The sequence below is a fragment of the Xyrauchen texanus genome, chromosome 8 (genome assembly GCF_025860055.1).
Source record: "Xyrauchen texanus isolate HMW12.3.18 chromosome 8, RBS_HiC_50CHRs, whole genome shotgun sequence".
NCBI lineage: Eukaryota > Metazoa > Chordata > Actinopteri > Cypriniformes > Catostomidae > Xyrauchen > Xyrauchen texanus.
In genome coordinates this window covers 3659851-3681826 of record NC_068283.1, presented here as the reverse complement: position 1 = coordinate 3681826, position 21976 = coordinate 3659851, and the positions used below count along the sequence as shown (strand labels likewise).

Sequence of the window (21976 nt, the reverse complement as noted above, 5' to 3'; positions counted from 1 at the left end):
TATCATTTGGGAAGTGAATTGAGGATCACCAAGAAACCAAGTAAGCAGGTGTCCACCAGCGAGTAAAGATTTCTCTTCTGAGGATCTCAGATATTAGAAGAGCTTTTGCTGATCTTATTGGGAACAACTCAACCCACTTACTACAGTTGTGCACAATGACCAGCAGATACTCATTCTGTTTAAGGCTTTTTGGGAATGGGCCCATCAAATAAATACCAAGCATGTAGCCAGGCTCTACAACTGCCCGCTTAAGGAATAATCGTGGGCATATTGCAGAAACTGCTGCCTAAGAGGAGTCGGTACAACTACTTGCAGGGTCTGACGCTCATGCAAATTGGGTATACATCTAAACAGATAGCCATTATGTATGGTATAATGAATATGGTTAGGGTCTACAGGTTTAGTTTTAGCAGCATCCCACAAAGAATCAAGGAATGTATCAGACGTTTGATGCTCACCGATTTCTTCCCAACTAATGGGTAAGTCACCTCCCATTCCCTTGGCTTGGTACATCGCAATTTGAGCAGAGGACCGTTCTTCAGCAATACCTCGAGACAAGGCATCAGGTACAATATTACACCTTCCTTGACGATGGCGTACGACAAAATCAAAACCTTGCAGATGGATGGCCCACCTTGTAAGACAAGAAGTTGTTTGAGGATGATTGAAGACCCAATTGAGTGCAGAATTATCAGTGACTACTTCAAAATGTCACCCCTTTAGAAATTGTCAACTTTGGCTGACTCAGTTCTAATTCCTTCCCCAGAAATGACATGTCACAGAAAGGAAAGTGACCTTTTTAGAAAGCTGTAATTCTCTAAATTAAGATACAGTCAAGCCGCAAAGTGGCTTGTAGTATTTCCTTTTCTGACATAGTGGGTTTCAGTCTTAAACAAAGCTCTATACTGAAAGGCAAAGGTTCTAATGCTTTCATCCACTCTTTGTTTTCGTTCACGAATTCTCCTTTCCGCCTCAACTTCATGATCGTCAAAAAGGAATGAATGCAAAAAAAGATTTTAAACTGATCCCACGTTTTTGCCTGAGCTTTAACAGCTACCCACCAGTCTTCAGCAGTATGACTTTAAACTGATGGGAGTGATGCAAAAATATTGCTGTAGGGACCTGCAGTAAAGTCTGGATCAAGGCTCGGTATGGACTCATCATCTAACAAAAGACTGTTAAAAAGCAATGGAAAAAAGTTATAGTATTTTTACTTCCAGAACCAGACTGTTGAGCTCTATTTGTATACAACACATTAGCTGCTTATTTTGTGATAATGACTGGTTAACTGTACATTATGCTTTACTCATTGAAGACCAACGAATCAATAAATTCAAAAATGAAAATAATTGACAATTTATTTCATTATTGATTACTTGAGTTTGTGCTCTGTGCATTGAGCACCTGTGTCAGTGATGCGACTTTACACTAATGGAAAGATAATTTCCATGATAGAATATCATTTGAAAAATGGCAGTGTTGAGTTTCAGTGGAAAAAGAGAATGACACAAGTTGTCCAAAACATGGGAGCTTTTTATGATAGAAATTATAGAAATAGTTCACCGAAAAATTAAGAGTATAATAAAAGAAGTCCATGTCATGCATCTTATTTATAGTCTTTAAAGGGATATGATACAAAATCATTTTTCAGTGAAAATCTTAATGTTCACAAGCGCTATGAAGAAACTTGTTCACAGTGTCTTACATATTTAGGAGAGAACATGCATTGTTTTTACTTGTACTAACACATAAGCTGTGCGACCAAGCTTCTCTCATAGAGTTCAAAATCGTTCCTTGCAGACCTAATTATATAATACAATACATTTAACAAAAACTGAATATACATCTTTAAAAGAAACACATCTTATACATCTTTTATAAGGTTACACAGCTGTGACTTTAGTGATCAGAGGCATCATGCCTATTTTTGAGCCAAGAGGATTTTGAATGGATTATTTATGGATTATTTGTACCTAAATTAAATTAAAGGGGTCAAGCAATGAGGAATAAAATTGTCCTTGATATTTTGACATAAGAGGCATTTCTACTATAAAAACGTAAGAACTCAAAACTTAATCCCCAGTGCATTGAATGCATTTATTGAAACCAAGATGCCAAATTGCCTCAATCTCTAACTAGTTCAGTAAAATTGCGATGTTACAAAAAGTACTCTACAGTACATCATCGCACCCTTGGCCCGCGTATCATGACTGTTTGATAGTTTATGGTGCTGACACACTGTCTACACTGGGCTTGTCCGTTGACACGACGCAGCGGCTTGAGACTGTCTACACAGGGCACGTCGACACAAACTTTATAAACCATTTATTTGTGTTGTTGTTGGCGGTAGTAACGCTAGCGCATGCAGCACAAAATGGAATGGGAGATGCTTCCGTGGTAGATAACATCATTGATTATAATGACTCTATTGCTTTTGATATGACGTGCCTCTCTTGTCCGGTGTAGACAGGGTGTGTGTTAATAAATGTGCTTGAGATGAACGGTTTAATATATTTGGATACAATGTTTTGGATCTGTTATGTGTTGTTTATTCTCTTCCGATTGAATTTCAAATATGGCTGTACTTGAGGGGCAGCATGATGTTAGCCTGTCAGAACAGTGGGCGTTTACATTGAAGTTTAAAGTTGAACTGAGGCCAGAGACAGGGTGGAAAATGATCATATATTGCAAAATGATGACTGTTTCGGTGAGGAAAAAACAGTGGCCAGAGGTGGCTTTCATGGTTGACCCTGCGATCTGACCCCAGCTTAGTTGGGATATGTGAAAACAACTGCATTTCATTGGCTCTGTGACAATGTGCACAATGACAATAAAGTTGAATCTTAATCTAGTGGACTTCAGGGAAGATAATAAATCTACAGGTGAAATTTGAATATCGTGCAAAAGTTCATTAATTTCAGTAATTCAACTTAAAAGGTGAAACTAATATATTATATAGACTCATTACAAGCAAAGTAAGATATTTCAAGCCTTTATTTGATATAATTTTGATGATTATGGCTTACAGCTTATGAAAACCCCAAATTCAAAATCTCAGAAAAATAGAATATTGTGAAAAGGTTCAGTATTGTAGGCTCAAAGTGTCACACTCTAATCAGCTAATTAATCCAAAACATGTGCAAAGGGTTCCTGAGCCTTTAAATGGTCTCTCAGTCTGGTTCAGTTGAATTCACAATCATGGGGAAGACTGCTGACCTGACAGTTGTGCAGAAAACCATCATTGACACCCTCCACAAGGAGGGAAAGCCTCAAAAGGTAATTGCAAAAGAAGTTGGATGTTCTCAAAGTGCTGTATCAAAGCACATTAATAGAAAGTTAAGTGGAAGGGAAAAGTGTGGAAGAAAAAGGTACACAAGCAGCAGGGATGACCGTAGCCTGGACAGGTTTGTCAGGAAAAGGCCATTCAAATGTGTGGGGGAGCTTCACAAGGAGTGGACTGAGGCTGGAGTTACTGCATCAAGAGCCACCACACACAGACGGGTCCTGGACATGGGCTTCAAATGTCAAACGTCTTACCTGGGCTAAAGAAAAAAAGAACTGGTCTGTTGCTCAGTGGTCCAAAGTCCTCTTTTCTGATGAGAGCAAATTTTGCATCTCATTTGGAAACCAAGGTCCAAGAGTCTGGAGGAAGAATGGAGATGCACACAATTCAAGATGCTTGAAGTCCAGTGTGAAGTTTCCACAGTCTGTGTTGGTTTGGGGAGCCATGTCATCGGCTGGTGTTGGTCCACTGTGCTTTATTAAGTCCAGAGTCAACGCAGCCGTCTACCGGGACATTTTAGAGCACTTCATGCTTCCTTCAGCAGACAAGCTTTATGGAGATGCTGACTTCATTTTCCAGCAGGACTTGGCACCTGCCCACACTGCCAAAAGTACCAAAACCTGGTTCAATGACCATGGTATTACTGTGCTTGATTGGTCAGCAAACTCGCCTGACCTGAACCCCATAGAGAATCTATGGGGCATTGCCAAGAGAAAGATGAGAGACATGAGACCAAACAATGCAGAAGAGCTGAAGGCCGCTATTGAAGCATCTTGTTCTTCCATAACACCTCAGCAGTGCCACAGGCTGATAGCATCCATGCCACGCCGCATTGAGGCAGTAATTAATGCAAAAGGGGCCCAAACCAAGTACTGAGTACATATGCATGATTATACTTTTCAGAGGGCCGACATTTCTGTATTTAAAATCCTTTTTTTTATTGATTTCATGTAATATTCTAATTTTCTGAGATGCTGAATTTGGGGTTTTCATAAGCTGTAAGCCATAATCATCAAAATTATATCAAATAAAGGCTTGAAATATCTTACTTTGCTTGTAATGAGTCTATATAATATATTAGTTTCACCTTTTAAGTTGAATTACTGAAATTAATTAACTTTTGCACGATATTCTAATTTTTCGAGTTTCACCTGTATATATAGCATTTCATGACCCCCTTAAAGGATTAATGTATGTACAAACAAATACCTGTGGAAGAAATCTAATGAATTTGCAGTTAATTATTTTACAATTTTAATTCCTTAACTTGCAAGAGCTACTTATGACAGAGCGTTTCCGGTAGTCAATTAAAAGGAAGGTAAGTCATACTATTGCTGTTTAGTTACAATGGCGAATCCATCATGGCGGACAAAACGAAATGCAGGTGAAGGTTTTAGTCATAGGTTAAAGTTTGAATCTGCGATTAAAATAAAATGGTGCAACACAACTCAAATTAAAATAATAGATGGCTCAACAAAGCCTGGATTAGCTCTAAACTCTGTTTAATTTAATCCTTGTTGTTGTAACCCACCCTTAGAGTTATGAATTTAATGAGAGTAGTTCTGTCCAAACAGGAACAGAATTGGGCCTAGTGTGAAATTGAAAAAGGAAAACATTTTACTAAACCAACAAGCCTTTCCATTACAGTGGTTTTACTACAGGTACAGAGCGTTCTTGGGCATGGCACGAAGTGCTTAAAACATCCAGAACTATCAGTTTTATTACTTCAAACTCACATTTGCTGAAAGAGTTTACTGCTCTACTTACATCTCTACCAGGACCTGAAAATCAAGATGTTTTTAGCACTCAGCAGTTACACACTTATGTATAGCAGTCAAACAACTAGCTTCATTGTATTGTTACCTTGTGTATTGATGTGTTTTGGGGAGGTGGAGCTTTTTTAAAAGTTTTATGGGGGGTATCTTGAGGCTCATCATCTGATGAGTACAATTTCTATCTAAGAACAAAAGCAGGACATTACTGGGTAATAACACTTCCCTTTTTGTCAACTTAAAGGGAAATTTTACCTAAAAATAAAAACGATGTCATTTACTCAACCTAATGTTGCTCCAAACACTTATGTTTTGCAACAGGGGCATACTCCAAAAAGTATTAAACTAATTATGGTCTTTATATTACTTAGTAATTCTATGCTATCAATTTTTAAGTCTTCTGATGCCATACAGTAGCTTTATGTGAGGAAAAGACCATAATGTAAGTCTTTAAAAAACACTTCTTTTTAAATCTGGCGTGCTGCTTTCTTTGCATCCTGCAGGAAGAAGAGCACAAGTGATGGCACATAAGAAACCAAATGTACTTTGTTTCCAAGTGTGAATGTGATGTGAAAGGTCGTGTATTAGTGACTTTACCATGTGTTTTATTAATGTTTATTTACAGTGTAATTTACTCTGCTTACCTGACTCGTGCAGAATTCTGGCCTGATGTTTGGTCCACCCTTTCTCTGGCTGTGATGCCTCCATCATCCTGACTCTCTTCAGCAACTGAGTGGCCACTGGAGTACCATGATTTTGATACAGGTCCAATTGTCCCTTTCCCACAAACTCCACTATCAGGTACATGTCAACTACAAATTAAAGTGCAGGCTGACTTGAATTAGTTTCATTTTTACAGGGTTGCTGTAATGTGTCACATAACCAGAGCAATTTGATGCCAGTTTGCGGCTCTTAAAGATGAGGTATGTGGGGTTAGGGTGGGGTTGGTGTTTGGGGAGGGATATTAGTGGGGGTTAAAAGTTAAATGTTGATTCGGTGTGTATGTGTTTTTTCTTTGAATCAATAAAAAAAAAAAACAGATGAGGTATCTCACAAAGCTCAATAAAAGGAAGCAAGTCAAATTTGGCATATAAACAACCACATGTAATGCATTTAATATTTGAAGTCATATTTTAGTCCTTTACTAATAATATTGTTGTGGCTTTTGACCAGTGGGTAAAACAAGAGTTTGAATTGAGTACCATTATGAAATTGTAGGTGTTTATGTTACATGAAATTATTGTTAAATGAATGTAAAATAAGAAACAAATGTTTATTATATTATTTTCCCCACAATTGCCTAAACAAATGCAATTTTTATCAGTCATATAGCTACAATAGCTGTAGATATGGGTCATATACTGGGGACGTGGTTTAGTTTCCGGAAAGCAGGTCCGTTCACTTCTGGGTTCCTGATTAGAGGCGACACACAACAGACTTCATACATTTTATTATATAATGGTGTGTGTGTGTGTGTGTGTGTGTGTGTGTGTGTGTGTGTGTGTGTGTGTGTGTGTGTGTGTGTGTGTGTGTGTGTTTGTGTGTGTTTATCATAGATTGTTTTCAGATTGATATTAATATGTCCAGGGAGAAGAGTAGAGGAGAGAGTACGCATCCATTGGGTGCCAGTAAATGTGACCAATGTTACTGAATATTACTGTTCATGAAGTGTACATATAAGAAAATGAAGTGTGAATTATAATAAAATATAGAAAGATTTGTTGTCAGAATGCACTGAATGCATAATGTCGGATTTCATCATCAAAGTCTCCAAGCCAGTTTACGGCCATGTTAGACATTGTTTCGCTAAACTTGATGGCTTCCCCTGGAGGAGGAACTCTGATATAGCCCCATTTACACCTAGCATGTGTTTCATATCCAGATAGTATCTGGATATTCTTTAGCTGGATTGTTTTTACATCTTGCCGTCAAATACATCTCACTGTGTTAGGATAAAGAGCCGAGGCTGTGGTGATTGAAAATTATCTTTTAGCAAATTTTATGATATTTGTCTCACGTTCTGCACTTTTTCAGTGCTAAATATGCTTCCCATCTGACTTACCAAAACAAAGGTTTAATTTATGGCTGGAGATACTTTCAAGGAAATTGTGAGTAAAACCAATGTCGTTCGAGCAAGTCAGTCCACTATCGGCCATCTTTGGAATATTCTCAGGAGGCTATTTCCAGCCAAACCAGTGCAGCTCCTATCTACTTGAATGGAGAAAGATCAAAATCTCAAAAATAGTTGGTCAAGATTACAATCAAAGAACATATTTCAAATCAATATTCAATAATATTGGAATCATAAATTGTGCTTCATCTCATATTATGCTAAAAAAGCAATTTTCCCAGCTTGTAAGAGTTGATTGACAGGTGATGTCTGTATCTAAAAGGTGATTGGCTCTTTTACCTGTGAGGCGGAACTTCCTTTCTACATCTGTTGACCATTGGGCACTCAGAGCTCCTTGGTTGAGCGTTCCAATTTCTCCCATTTATTTAAATAGAAGTGACCGTCTCTGACCTATAATCGTTTGCTTTCAAGAGACTTAACACGTTCGGTTCACACTTCCTTTCTGATAATATAATAATAAAAATAAAATATGTAAAAGATAACAACTATATTTCAACAAAGGCTTTCATATTCAAAGTGTTTTTCTGTATTTATGTTTTTTCTTTTTGCCACCATAATATTCTTCCCTTAACTTCAGGGTGTTGAGAGCTCAATCTCTTTTTAATTGAGCGTCCGATAGTCACAATATTTGAGAGCTTCACAGAAAGGAGCATTTACTTATTTGATTATTGAGTAAACAGGTCAATTATTTAATTATCACCATTTATAATCAAATATAAATAATTAAGAAATATATGAAGTGTTCATGTTATTCACTCTTGAACAGATTGTAAAAGTAAACTCACAGAAACACACACACCTTCAGACCACAGTTAAACCACAATGCATGATTGAAAATTAGAAGCATGTCATACGTTTGGGGATTTTAAATGTCCATCATTCTAATAAGATACATTCAATGTATCTGTCAACATAAACAGATTTGTAATAAACCTTTAAGGATACAGGAAATGAGACAAATATGAGTGCATGCTGGGTATTAAGGCCTCTCAGGAGGTTTACACAACAGCACACAGTTTCATTTATGGGACGAGGATTACAGAGCCATTGTTATCCTCTTTAGGAGTTTATAGCCACTTTTCCAACATCATCCTTAATGTTTACCATTGCAGAATTGTGTTAAAGTTGACACGAATAAATGCAGCATTAGCAAAACAGATACAAATCATTGCTATTTCACATGGGCAAAAAATCAAAAGAAAGAAAGTGAAAGAAAAATTTATTGTTAAAATGTCAGATTTTAACAGGTGTCATCGTGGGTACTCTTTGTCTGTCCATAAGTCTGTAGCAGGTTGCCTGTGATTGTGTGGTCAGAACTCAGTGTTCCCACAATGAATTGACATCCACACTGAGGCCATCACCCATCAGTGTGCCTCCCTGATCTCCACGCAGGTACTTGCCATTTTGAGCCTTGATGGCGACCCGCCCATTCTCCACAAACTCAAAGACAAAATCCTCAGGTTTGTCCCCATCTGTGCACACCAGACCGCTGCTGGTAACATACCAGAATTTTCCATTTCCACCTATAAATAGAAATAAACTTATCTCATAAATGATGTAGAGCGTAGTCCCTTACCAGGGAAAAATCAGTATGTATGGCACATTCAGGGAACTAAGACTATGTGAGTAACCAAGATGTTCTCTTTCAAGCAGGTAACTTCAATGCTGCAACAGAAGCTTACACTATGGGAGCCATATACCAAAACACCATAGCTCTGATTAGCATGGGTGTAAAGTAACGAATTACAAATACTCATGTTAAAATAATCAACAAGTTTTTCCCAAGAATTGATTTTTTTTTAATTGTTTACTTTTACTTGAGTATATTTAAAGTGCACTTTTAATGCGCTATTTTCCCCACCGTCTGTGTTTGCTACTCCCTGTCCTGATTTTATTTTAATCTATCAACATGATGGACAGTCTCCTGACTCCCATCAAATCAAATCACACACTTGAACAGCAGCTGCAGATTTTGCGCCATCTGTTCAAGCACAGTTCACCTTAATATTTCGGCTGCACCTGAAAGGGATTTTCGCAGTGAAAAAGGCCAGTTGCATGATCGTGTCATGTGAGTTTAACTTGCTCAAGCCAGATATCAGCATTAATCCTGCCTCTAATTATAAGAAACGTATTGAGGTAAATTTGATATTTCTGCTTACTAGATTTGGTGTGTCTATAACATAGCCTATAATTTAACTCTCTATCACTGAGATTATTGGGCTGCTGTGAGAGATTAATGCAATGTTATCAATATGGCTGGGCAATAAAATGATCTAGGTGTTTTTCAGAAAAAAGAGAGATGACCTCGATATCGATGATAAACTTTGGAGTAATTTTCTATATTTAGCCTATGTTCAACATCTAGAACAGGGCTGTTCATTACATCGAACGTGATGGCAAGACAGCCACTGGTTGGTTGATCTACTGTAGATAAAATATAAAAGATTGACTTTTATTTCCTGACGTCTGTAGCTGCACTGTTTGATTGACAGGCACTAATGTTTGAGCAATGCGGTTTGAGCCTAAACCATCAAATACACTTTATAATTCTGCCAATGCCTGTCTTGGTGAGGATTTAATGTAAACGCAGTAGGTTTGGTCTGATAAAAATCGTATTTGCATCAAAATGTCAGAATTGAAGTGTACATGTAACTGAATTGAGCAGTGTCTAGCAGGCTGTGTCACATAAAGGTTATTAATCAAACAACACTAACAAGGAAATGAGAAAACCACTCATTACTTTTGGGTACCCAATAACTTGAGTAGCTTTAAAAGTATTAATGTAATACAACAAATGTAATAATAATATTTTAAAAACACAACTATTTCTGGGCTTAAAAGATACAAGAACTAAATCAATGTTGAACATTGTATCACAAAAGACAATGTGGCCCCCCATGTGCTACTTAAAAGAAATAGTTCACACAAAAATTCTCATAATTTACTCACCCTCATGCCATCTGTCTATGAATTTCTTTCTTCAGAACACAAATGAAGATTTTTAGAAGAATATTTCAGCTCTGTAGGTCCATACAATACAAGTGTATGAAATGTGCCAAACAAGTGCCAAAATTTTGACACTACAAAAAGCACATAAATGTAGCAAAAAAGTAATCCATTTGACTCCAGTGGTTTCATCCATGTCTTCAGAAGAGATATAATAGGTTTGGTTGAGAAAAAGATCAATTTTCAAGTCCATTTGAAACCTTTACAAATCATTTCTTTTGTACCAATGCTTTGGACATGTATCAAACAGTTATGAAACGTTTCTAAATGTTTCACTGTTATGCTAGTGGGCGTTGATCACACAGTCAAACCATGAATCAGTGTTTAATACATAATGTAACCGTTCAGCAATAACTTAACAGACTGATTGAAACAAGAGTTGCTGATTTGAATTGACATATTAATTTCCCTTTCGATCACCTTGAGTTTGAGTTTAAAAGAAAGAAATTTGAGAGAAAGACACGTAATGTAACAGTCTGGCTATGGGGGCACAGTGGTCTAATATACCAGAAATAGTAGACCATCCAGGCAACTTTGGGACACTCATTTCCACATACTATGATTTGGACAACCTAATTCTAATCTTGGGTACTGTTTAAGGTGGATAAGGTCCAGATTCGGATGCAGGGAGTGAATCATTTTCCAAAGAACTTTTAATTGACTAATTCAAATAAACGGTTTAGAAAATCTGTGTCGATGCGTCCAGTGTACACAGCCTCAAGTAACCATTACAAACTTGTGCAGGTGCAACCAATCACATTTCAGATCACATACCTGGCTAATTGGCCCCCACCTGACATCAACTGTAGTGTTTTTGATAACTTCTGATATTTCATGAGGATTCCAATACTAGTAGTGCACGTGCAACGGTAGCCAGCTGGTACGTGCTGTGCAGTATGTGTAAACCTACTACCCTGGCCTCAAGAAGTGCACTGGGGCGGCTGTGGCTCAGTTGGTAGAGCGGTTCGGCCACTAATCGCAGGGTTGGTTGTTAAAATCCTGGCCCACATGACTCCACATGCCAAAGTGTTCTTGGGCAAGACACTGAACCCAAGTTGCTCCCAATGGCAGACTAGCTCCTTGCACCTTGCATGGCAGCTCTACCTACATGTGGGTGTATGAATGTGTGTGTGAATGGGTGAATGAGTCACAGTGTAAAGCGCTTTGAATACTTTTAAGGTTAAAAAAGCCACTATATAAGTGCAGACCATTTACCACTAGAGACTGTGGCTTTTAGCCTTCTCATTAGAGTGCCCGCCTCCCATATCGGAGACGCCGATTCGAATCTCGTTCAGAGGGGGTCGAGCACATGTTGATGAATTCAAGAATTCACCATGGTTGGAAAGGTGCTTTAAAAAGGGCTCTGGCATAACATTGGGGGAGAAGAGTAAAAAAAAATTCTAAGGCTTTAATCATTCCGGTACCATTCAGAGCATTATTAAGAAGTGGAAAGCACATGGCCCCACCAAAACCTTGCCTAGATCAGCCCGTCCTCCAAACTGGATGACTGTGCCAGGAGGTTATTGATCAGGGAAGCTATCCAAGGCCAAAAAGCAAATTTGAAGGATTTACAAAAATAGAGAAATCATGGCAAATTTGCTGCAAACTTGCTGCAAATATGCCACAGATCATTTTCACATGCATGTGAGCTTTGCAGCAAACTTGCGTCAAATTGTCCATTGCTGCCAAAGGTTTGCCGGAGGTTCACCACTACCATCGAAGAGATGTAAATTTCTGTCAAACATTTGCAGCAAATCTCAAATTCATTTGCATGTGAAAATATCAAGTGGCAAATTTTCTGCATTCTGCGGCTAGATTGCATTTTTGGGTAAGGGTTTTGGCTGAGACTGATCAGTCTGTGAATGTGACAACAATCTCCCAAGCTTTACACAAAGCTGGCCTGTATGGCAAAATGGCAAGAAAGATGCCTCCTCTGAAAAAGTGCCACACCAAATCTCCTTTGCACTTTGCAGGGAAAAAAATTCAATAAACACTTGGAGGATTCTGATTCCATGTGGAAAAAGGTTATATAGTCAGATGAGACAAAATTAAAAACATTTGGACTGGACAAAATCAAACAGCACACCAGAAAACTGGGCTGGGCAATTGGTCAGGATACAAGTGAAAATGTACACCTGCCATGTACACCTAAATTCTTGAGGAATATATGTTGGCCTTCTGCTGGACAACTGAAGATGGGTAGGTAGTTCAACTTTCAGCACTTCAATGACCCTAAACACACTGCCAAAAAACAATGCAGTGGCTTAAGCATAGGAAGGTCAAAGAGTGGCCAAGTCAAAGCCCTGAAATTAATCCCATCGAAAAGCTGTGGATGGATTTGATTAGAGCAGTCGCTGCTCAGGTCGCAATTTGACTAAATTTGGGCAATTCTGCAAGGACGAATGCGCAAATAATGCCCAATATTGGTGCACAAAGCTAGTAGAGAGACATATCCAAACAGACTGATGGCTGTCATCAAAGTAAAAGGTGGCTCTACGAAGTATTAAAGGGGTATGTTCACTTTTTAAACCCTGTTATTCTAGTTTTATACATTTTTGGAACTGTTGCTTTTTGTTTAAAACATAAACAAACTGTGGTTGGTTGCTGTACATGTTATTTAAATGATACCTGTCTAAGCGTTAGAAGTCTAAATTCTTGGACAGAATTAACTGCAGTGAGGACTTCATGAAGACTTCTTGAGACAACAGCTGTGTCCGAAATCGTTCACTTTTTCCTATATAGTGAATGGCAGTGGGTGCACTATATCTCAGCAGTGAGTAAAAGAAATGAGTGAGTAAATTCGGACGCTGACGTATACACAGAGCATCAGAGCTCTGGGGCTGTTGCAGAAACAACGTCCCATATAAACTTTTAAAATACTTGGGCCTTACTTGTTATTTTTATTTAATAATATATTAATACAGTAAATCTTCATTCTGTTTGTCATTTTTAATATATATGTTAATATAAAGAGTAAACACATTTGATGATATGTACATTATTGCATTTATTTGTTATACTTTAGTATCTTTAAACTCCAATACAAGCTGGGTAGCACTGCGGGGTCAGAGCACCCTCATCCGCCATAAACAGCACCCCAACGGTCAACAACTTTGAGGTGGCAGCACATGGTGAACTACTTTGGGGGCGTTGGAATAACATACCAAGGTACGAGCAGGTAAGTTTCGTTACACGGACAACTGGCCAGGTGTATCGCTTGTGCATAGCGCCTTTCCTCTCCAAGGTAGTTGAAGCCGATGCGTGTTCCTGACTTGTGAACCCTAGATGCTCGTCCTCCTAGCCCTCTGACTCACAAATTCAGCGGAGGAATCCGTAGTCAGTCCCAGTACGTGTGCTAACAGGCCCTGTACTGGGGTAAGTGCTCCACGGGTCTCGGCTACCCTAGTGGCCTCCTGTGTGTGTTTTCCACGATACGGTCTCCCTTCTCGGTTTCGGTAGACCCGCATCTCCCTTGGCAGAGTCTCATCTGCCCAGCTGCTGTGCTTGTAGAAAACTCCCCCCCACGAAGGGTCGGACCTACCACCACACCGCTCCCATGTGTGGCCCGGTGGGCCCATATGACATATCCCACTTTCATACCCTCCCCCCAAGAAGGGCGGGGTGTGGCCTATGCGGGGTCTTTTCCCCCTAAAAGAATAGGAACGGAAAATAATGCCTTCCCTGGCGCATTTTATGAGCATTTAAGGCCCCAGCCGATTCTAATTTCTAAGTGGAGAGAAAGACTTGGAGAGAAAAGGCCGCAGCCACGGCCTGCTCCCATAATGGACACGTCTCCTTCCCCCACCTCAGGGCTATGGGGAAGCACCTAACATTTTTAGGGTGTCTGGAGAGGCTCCGTGCAGCCCGAATGCATCTGTTCTTATGCTCGTAGTAGCTTGCCAATACCTGCATCGGCAGTTCACGTGACCATTCAGCCTTTGTGGTGTTTCATATTGGGACCCCTAGTGTCACTATTCGACACAATGTCGAAGTGAGTGACAGAAGGGGAACATCTCGGTTACTGTCTTAACCTTCTTTCCCTGATGGAGGGAACGAGACTTTGTGTCCCTCTTGCCACAGGCAGAACTGTACCGCTGAAATGTTGAGGACCTTATCTCAGCTCCTCAGTGCAAGACCTGACTGAATCCGCATTCCGATCTCCCTTTTATACCCATATGTCGGGGGGGAGTGGCATGTAAATTAAACTCACCAATTGCTCATTGGCCTTTTTTCAAAGATCTGAAGGTGGATCGAGTCTGAATAGGGCTCAAGATGCAGCGTTATTCATTTGGAGTTCAAAGTGGTGTGAATCATGTGAATTGAACTTCATGATTGCTATAGTGTAGTAGTCAGCCACACCCTGTCATATGATTAATATTGTAGAGGATGAGGGTTTAAGAGATTTAATGTGCATCGCAATAAATATACAACCTGTGAGAAGTTCTGTCAGTTTCTTGCAGTTCAAGTGTGGTTATTTGGATGCGATACTCCTGCAGTCTCCAGTAATGCAGTTCAAGTGTGGTAATTTGGATACTATATTCCTGCAGTCTCCAGTACTGCTGTACAAGTGTGGTAATTTGGATGCGGTATTCCTGCAGTCTCCAGTACTGCTGTACAAGTGTTGTAATTTGGATGCGGTATTCCTGCAGTCTCCAGTAATGCAGTTCAAGTGTGGTAATTTGGATACTATATTCCTGCAGTCTCCAGTACTGCTGTACAAGTGTGGTAATTTGGATGCGGTATTCCTGCAGTCTCCAGTACTGCTGTACAAGTGTTGTAATTTGGATGCGGTATTCCTGCAGTCTCCAGTACTGCTGTACAAGTGTGGTAATTTGGATGCGGTATTCCTGCAGTCTCCAGTACTGCTGTACAAGTGTGGTAATTTGGATGCAGTATTCCTGCAGTTTCCAGTAATGCAGTACAAGTGTGGTAATTTGAATGCAATATTCCTGCAGTTTCCAGTAATGCAGTTCAAATGTGGTAATTTGGATGCGGTATTCCTGCAGTCTCCAGTACTGCTGTACAAGTATGGTAATTTGGATGCAGTATTCCTGCAGTCTCCAGTACTGCTGTACAAGTGTGGTAATTTGGATGCAGTATTCCTGCAGTTCCCAGTACTTCAGTAATACTGTGCCCAATTTATCACACTTGCAATACAGATAAAAATCTGCAGTTATGTTTTTTAAGGGATACTTTCAAGAAACACCTGAAGATGCAGATCTTCAGTGAACACTTTAATAATCCATAAACAAACAAAGCTATTCTGGTACTAAATGCATGGTCCACATTCATTATTAAGTTTTCATGACTAATAACAATTTGTCTCCACAATTATTCTTTGATTAACTTAATAAACAATACTTTCTCCTTTCCCAGTGTAATGTGCAGAGACAACAATAAGCAGATATTCATATATTGATATCCCCAGATAGTTTCACAGCTGTAGCTTTGTGGATCTGTTTGTTTAACCAATGCAAGACATTGGGAGTATTTAGAATAACTGACTGAACACAATCATTACTCTTGCAATTCGGTTTGGTGATACTAAAGGCACCTAAGTTGTAAAGTGGTAAACTTGTAACTATGACATTGTAGTGTTGTTTTTGTGCGCTCATGTCATACATATGTAAAAAAAAAAAAAATGCTTCAACATGACATAAGGAAATAATTAAAGCAATGGCTCACTTTTTATCTGGTATGCTCCATCGCTGAATACTAATGAGAAGATGTCATAAACAGAGCGATTGGCATCCAGTGTGTTGGAGCTTTTGTGGTGACACACGAAGCCATTCTCTCCGCGCAAGACCAGGATAGGACGATTAATCAGCTTTAACACAAACTTCTCATCCTCCCCTGCAGAAAAGACAACAGAGCATTAATCTGACTCATGCTAAATGGGTACCATTAGTGACACTTGAGGAAAATAATTTGCAAAAGAATAGAAAAGTAAAATGATCGCTTTGCACTCACCTAAAGTATCACTGACAGCAGCAAGCTGCCCATTTTTCTTTGTGCAGACATATTTTCCATTACTTGCCCTAAAAGCGACACTCCGACCCAGCCACTCAAAGTCAAACATGGTATTTTCCTCTCTATTGATTACAAGAACACACATTGCATCTATACCAAGGATTTTTAATATATCATTGTTAAATAATTTGACTTTGAAAATGTAGGAGACAACTAGTGAAAGTGCTTCTATTTTGTTTTTTTATTATTATTAATATTAAATACAACTGTATATTTATTTCATTAACATAATAGTAAAAAGATGACTTGATATTTAAAATAAACCCAGAAACATTAATTTCAGAATTTCCTGCATGCATGTGAACTGGCATAGATAAAACGATGATGATATGACTTGAGAATTTTATAAAGATCATCTTGAGTACTTCAATGGAAGTAAGGAAATCTGACCTTTTGCACAAAGGAGTTAAAATGATCAATGTCTCAAATTCACTCACATTTGATTAGTAACTTTGAAATAGTACAGAATCTATTTCTTCTTCATTCAACAATATATTTTGTTTTAATTTGTCAAACTCCTAAAACTGTTTATTTCCAGTTTTGGATAAATAAATAAAAAATCCATGATTTTAAATGTGGTCTCAGGCTTTTGAGCCCCGCTGTATTTCTTTCTCCATTTCTCTCCATATCATATATATATATTTTTAGAATAATTGTATTTTATTATGAACATTTTGACCAGCAGATTTTTTATTTTATTTTGTTATGTAGATTGAAGGATGAACTGCTTACGGTTCTGTGGCCGTGGACAGAATGCCTCCGTGTGTAACGAGTGTCCAGTAATTTCCACCATAGGTTCTGAACATACACTTCTTACTGTCTTTGTCAATCTCCATCAGAAACGTCTCTGTGTCTGTCTCATCATCCTGATTTGCAGAGATGCTAATGCCTAGAAAGACAAGACATCTGTCATAGCAAATAAAACCATCTTAAGCTGGTCTAAGGTGGTTTATCTTGGTCTTGCTGGTCTTCCGGCCTGGTCAAGATGGTGTTCTTCTAGTTCAGCAGTTCAAGAATCTGGTTTTCCAGCCTGACAAACTAAAAAGTGTTCAAACCCCTCTTAAAACAGTCAGCAGATCAGCCTGGCGAAGCTGCAAGACCAGCAAACAATTTTTGGCTGGTATAAGCTTTTGTTTTTCTCATTTTTATCCCTTAAAAAAATCAAGAGTTCTGGAAAACTTGCTGCAAACTTGCAAATTCAAGTTGGTCAGAACTCTTGAATTTTATCTTGACATCACAAAATAGTGTCCAGAATATTGCTCTTGTTGTGTACAGTAAAACTTGCTTGTAGCAATAGCAATATATCATTTCTCAGCAAATTGTTCTTTAGAGTGGGTTCTTTTCAATGAAACGGTCGATCCAGATCACATATTGGTCTGAATGATTCATTAGCAAATTGAAACGAGTTTGAATATTTTTTTAAATATTCTTATCCAGTAGGTCTACCATTACAAACAACTGCAAAGGTCATGAAAATGATCAGAACCCTTCAAATGAACCCTGATTTATACACTATTACCACCTGATCCAGGTTTAGCTCTACCTGTGGTGCAACGCTCCTGTTCAGAGTCTCGCTTAACTAGTAATTGCTCCTTTTGTCTTTGTCACATTCTCTGAATCTGTGGTTTAAATAACATTAGCATCAATCAGATGTCTATTCCAACTAGTCAAAGTGGCCAGACTGTGTGAGCTAAGATTCAAATGAGATACTTTGGAAATATCCTTCAACCGTCTTTAGCTGGAGTAATCCCGAACACTCACCTCACCACCCTCAGGATTATTTGCCTGCGGTCTTAATTCCTTGAGTGGTGAAATGCAGTTCTGCATGTCGTGGCCTAACAAACAGCCTTTGATGCCTTGCTCTAGCCAACACATGTTTTTTTTTTTTTGGTCTCACCCAGTTTTTCCATCCTCCCGCAACCCATTCATCTGTTTAAAACAATTATAAAATAAAAACATGTTAAAATAATTTTTGTTGAAATTAAAAAACTAACAACATTAACTGCATTTTCTTTCAACTTCATGTCAAACTTTTACTCAGTAGTTACCCCCCCCCCCCACCCCCCCACCCACACCTCCACAAGGATATGCTTGAGAACCACTGCTATAGACCAACATTATAGTAATCTATTACATAAAGCAAGTAGATTATTGCATGATAAACAAATAAGAGTTTGTTATAAAACAGCACATTGAGTCTTCACGCTCATAGCTGAAAGTGCAATTGTGGGAGTTTTGAAAGCTGCTCTTTTAAGTATAAATTGCCAGCCTCCTCTTTACGTCAATGTCAATGCAATGAGGATGACTCTCTATGAGAGATGTTGATCCCTGAATCTTGAGAGATGAATCCAATTTTGAATCCAGAGTGGTGTAGGTTTCATGTGAGTCACCTCAATGTTCATCACAAAATCATTGAATTTGCTTGCATGTTAGAAGTTGTTAATATAAGCAGTGAATGGCTAGAAAACTCTGCAGATATGGGAGATTATTCACAGAATTTCACATCCATCCCTTGCAATGTTGTTTATTAAATATTTTGGCTAACTTTTTTCAGCAGCCATCAATACTGTAGTACTCTCAACTCAGTTAAACACATTTTACCATGTTTAAATCCATTTAGCAGAATAGCACATATTTCCCAATATAATCAGTGCAGAAAATGCCAAAAGAAAGTCTGCTGACTCATCAGGAGCCCTGTGGCGTTCAATGGTTTACTGGCATCTCGTAATTAATTATTTTCCATATTGCTTTTGTGGACTTCTAGAGGTCCCAACAAACGTCTTCAGCACCTGTGAAGCCACACAACTCCTGTAGAATCCTTGTGATCAATGTCAAGCCAAGGCTTTGGCAATTAAGTTAGTGCAAAGGACATATTTGTCTGAAATCATTTGTAGCTGCTTTAAACTGATATATGAAGAGATGTGATCCAATTAGTTTGATTGCTTCCCACTGAGGTTGTGATGTTGTAGCAGGCCATATCTTTGCACTTTTAAAAATTTGTGTTATTTTTGAATTTCTCAAACTTATACATTATTTTTCCATGTGGTCAGACTTGAGAAAAGCTACATCGCCACTAATATAGGTGAGGTGAGGTGACTTAGCGATCAAACCTTAAATGCAGTTAAAGGTATTACCCCAATTTCAGTCATGACATTTTCCTTAATACATAGTATTCTATCCTGTTTCCTGTATTTCAGTGCAAAATCTGTCTAGATGTCCTGTAATGCGTTTTCATAATGTGGGCATTTGTGTTCAAGTTCCAATGGTTTGTACTAGTTTGTTGATAAAAATCATCAAACATAAGGAGAGGAGATTGTTTGAGATAGCCAGTATGTTCGATTGCATATAACCTATTAAAGTTAACAGTAATTTCTTACATCCTAACATTAGATCACCAGAAAACTGGTGAAGTTTTCAGAAATCACCAGAATTTCCATGCTGGTCAAAGCTGGTTAGCACTGGTTTGGTGCTGGTCTAGCTGATGGTTTTCACCTGCAAATTTGCTGGTTAACCAATGTGGTCTTTCTAGTCAAAGTGGTTGACCTTGGAAATCTTGCTGATTAAGCTAGTTAAGAAGCCAGCACACCGGCATCCAAAAACAAGATATGCTGGTGACCATCGATATGGTCTTTTTAAAAGGGTTTTTATTAGTTTTGAGCCACGCAGCATGGCCAGGCGCCCCCTGTATTTTCCTTGTATTTTAACTTCTGACACCCCTCACTCTCCCCGGCCCAACAAATAATTGTCAACCCTAAAGATCAAAATGCCCCCCACAAAGGTTGCATCCTAGGACTATGACATGTCAAACACATGCAGACTAAATGCAGAAGCATTGGTTACCTTGCCGAATTGACACATATCTTTTGTTGGCTGCCTGGAAAACAACTTGTGGGTAACTCTCTTCCAGATCAAAGAGCTCATCCTTCCCTGGCCTCGAACAGCGCCCAGACTTCAGGGTACCTGTGGGTCCTGTTGGGGTCAGGTACTTCCCCTCACAGTCCTTGAAAGCCAACTTGCCAGACTTGAGCTCCAGGGTAAAACTGATGTTAGGCCCATTGTCAATCACCAGCTTGCCATCGTTGCTGAGAAAGCGGTTGTCACAGGTCTTCAGACTGTATTTCCCATCCAGGTAGACCAAGGTGACCAGGGAATCCACACCCCAAGGTATGTTGCTGTCCATGCAGAGCTCGTCAACTTCGGTGGACAGGTGAGCATAGCGTTTTCGAGCTACACTAAGCAGGCTAGCTTGAGGGTGAAGTGCAAGATGCATGGACCACAGCTCAAACTCCCCGATGGTCTGGGCAAAACAGGACAGGTATTCTGCAGAGCCTCCAAAATAACGCAAGTATGGCTCGGACTGCAAAGCCCAGCGTCCATCTGACTGGATCACAATAAAAAAACGGCAGTCAGTGTCTGGCACTTCCGCCTCGCAGCTTACCTTGCCATCTTTATCTGAGGCCAGATATCGTCCAAGGTGACTGCGCAAGAAAACCACCTGGCTGTCCTGGTCATGCTCCAGGGTCCAGATCTGCTTCTTCTTCATGCTGGTTCCAGATGCATTTACCTTGTAGCCAAATGCCTCTGCGGTGAGGTAACGATTTCCGTGATTTATAAGTCCAAACTGAAGCTTTAGAGCTGTGTTTACTCCATTCGTAGACATTTTGACTATTCAGTAGTCAAGGATCCCTGAAGGATTTTATAGCAGAATAAAAATGGTAAAAAGGTTAAAATGCTTGACTATAAGAAACTATGCCCTGAAGAAATGAGAATCTCACCTCAGCTGCTACTAAAAGGTCATTTGAAGTTCATATAGTCCTGTAATTTGAATGTTCCCTTGTGACATAACTCCACTTGAACTTGTTGTCCCCAAGTTTCTTTCTTTTGAATTATTTTGCATAAGACCAACAGTCACACCAAGTTACCTTTACCTACTTCTTGGTATTCACATAGGTGACTGCACAGGATTAAATTTAGCAGGACTCGGCAGCTAAATCCAACAAGCTGGTGACATCACACAGTAAGTCCCTGACTCCACCCCTTCATCCCCTCACAGATTTATCTTGCATCTCTCTCTCTCTCTCTCTCTCTCTCAACCCAACCACCCCACCCTTGTCTCTCTCTCTTTTTCTCCTAAATCCTTACACATATTTTGACTTGTTTTTCCTGGAGCGTCCCTTCCCATTATATCTTGATATGTTTAGCAGATGTGCAGTTAGATAAAGATTTTGTTTCTCCTTTAAATGGCATTGTCACAGCCTTGAGGAGATTTTCAAATGTTGCTTATTTGACACTCCTAATTTGTCAGTCAAATGTGCGTTTTGTAGCCCTTAGCTAGTATAATAATGACAAATTACTTCTCTCATAGCACCTGCTATTCTCTGCCCCTATAAGGGCATTACTGACCTCACACAATCAGGTTTCAGGCATTTCTGCAAATTGCCATCCCATTACTCTTATTTTAAAATATTTAGGTGGAACTCCCAAGTTTAAGCGATGAAAGTTTTAGAAATGCTACATAAATTATAACCCTTAAAAAATTATGTCTTTGGCCTCTCCAAACTCACTGGTTCTGTCCTCCTCAACCATACCCAATAAATACAGTGTTCCTGTAGCTCAACTGGCAGCATGGCACTAACAACAACAAAGTTTGATTCCCGGGGAGCGCACATGTTGAAAACATATGTCCTCTGAATGCACTATATAAGTCACAGATTTGGCATAATCTGTTGAATTGGCATTCAATTATTTGTAGTT

At 39.1% G+C, this 21976-nt stretch overlaps 1 protein-coding gene across 2 annotated transcripts; it reads right to left on the bottom strand.

Annotated features, from left to right (window-relative positions):
* Window positions 1-7889: 7889 nt before the first annotated feature.
* Window positions 7890-21155, bottom strand: LOC127648018 (fascin-2-like). Of its 2 annotated transcripts, XM_052132579.1 has the most exons (6): window positions 20718-21155; window positions 20063-20603; window positions 16955-17111; window positions 16163-16284; window positions 15878-16045; window positions 7890-8709 (listed from the first exon to the last, which is right to left on the bottom strand). In XM_052132579.1, exons 1-6 carry the CDS (start codon window positions 20880-20882, stop codon window positions 8504-8506), a joined length of 1359 nt encoding a protein of 452 aa, XP_051988539.1. In that variant the 5' UTR covers window positions 20883-21155; the 3' UTR covers window positions 7890-8503. The 2 variants fall into 2 exon arrangements, with proteins under 2 accessions (XP_051988539.1, XP_051988537.1); XM_052132577.1 differs by having other exon boundaries at window positions 20063-21155.
* Between the last annotated feature and the right edge of the window lie 821 nt (window positions 21156-21976).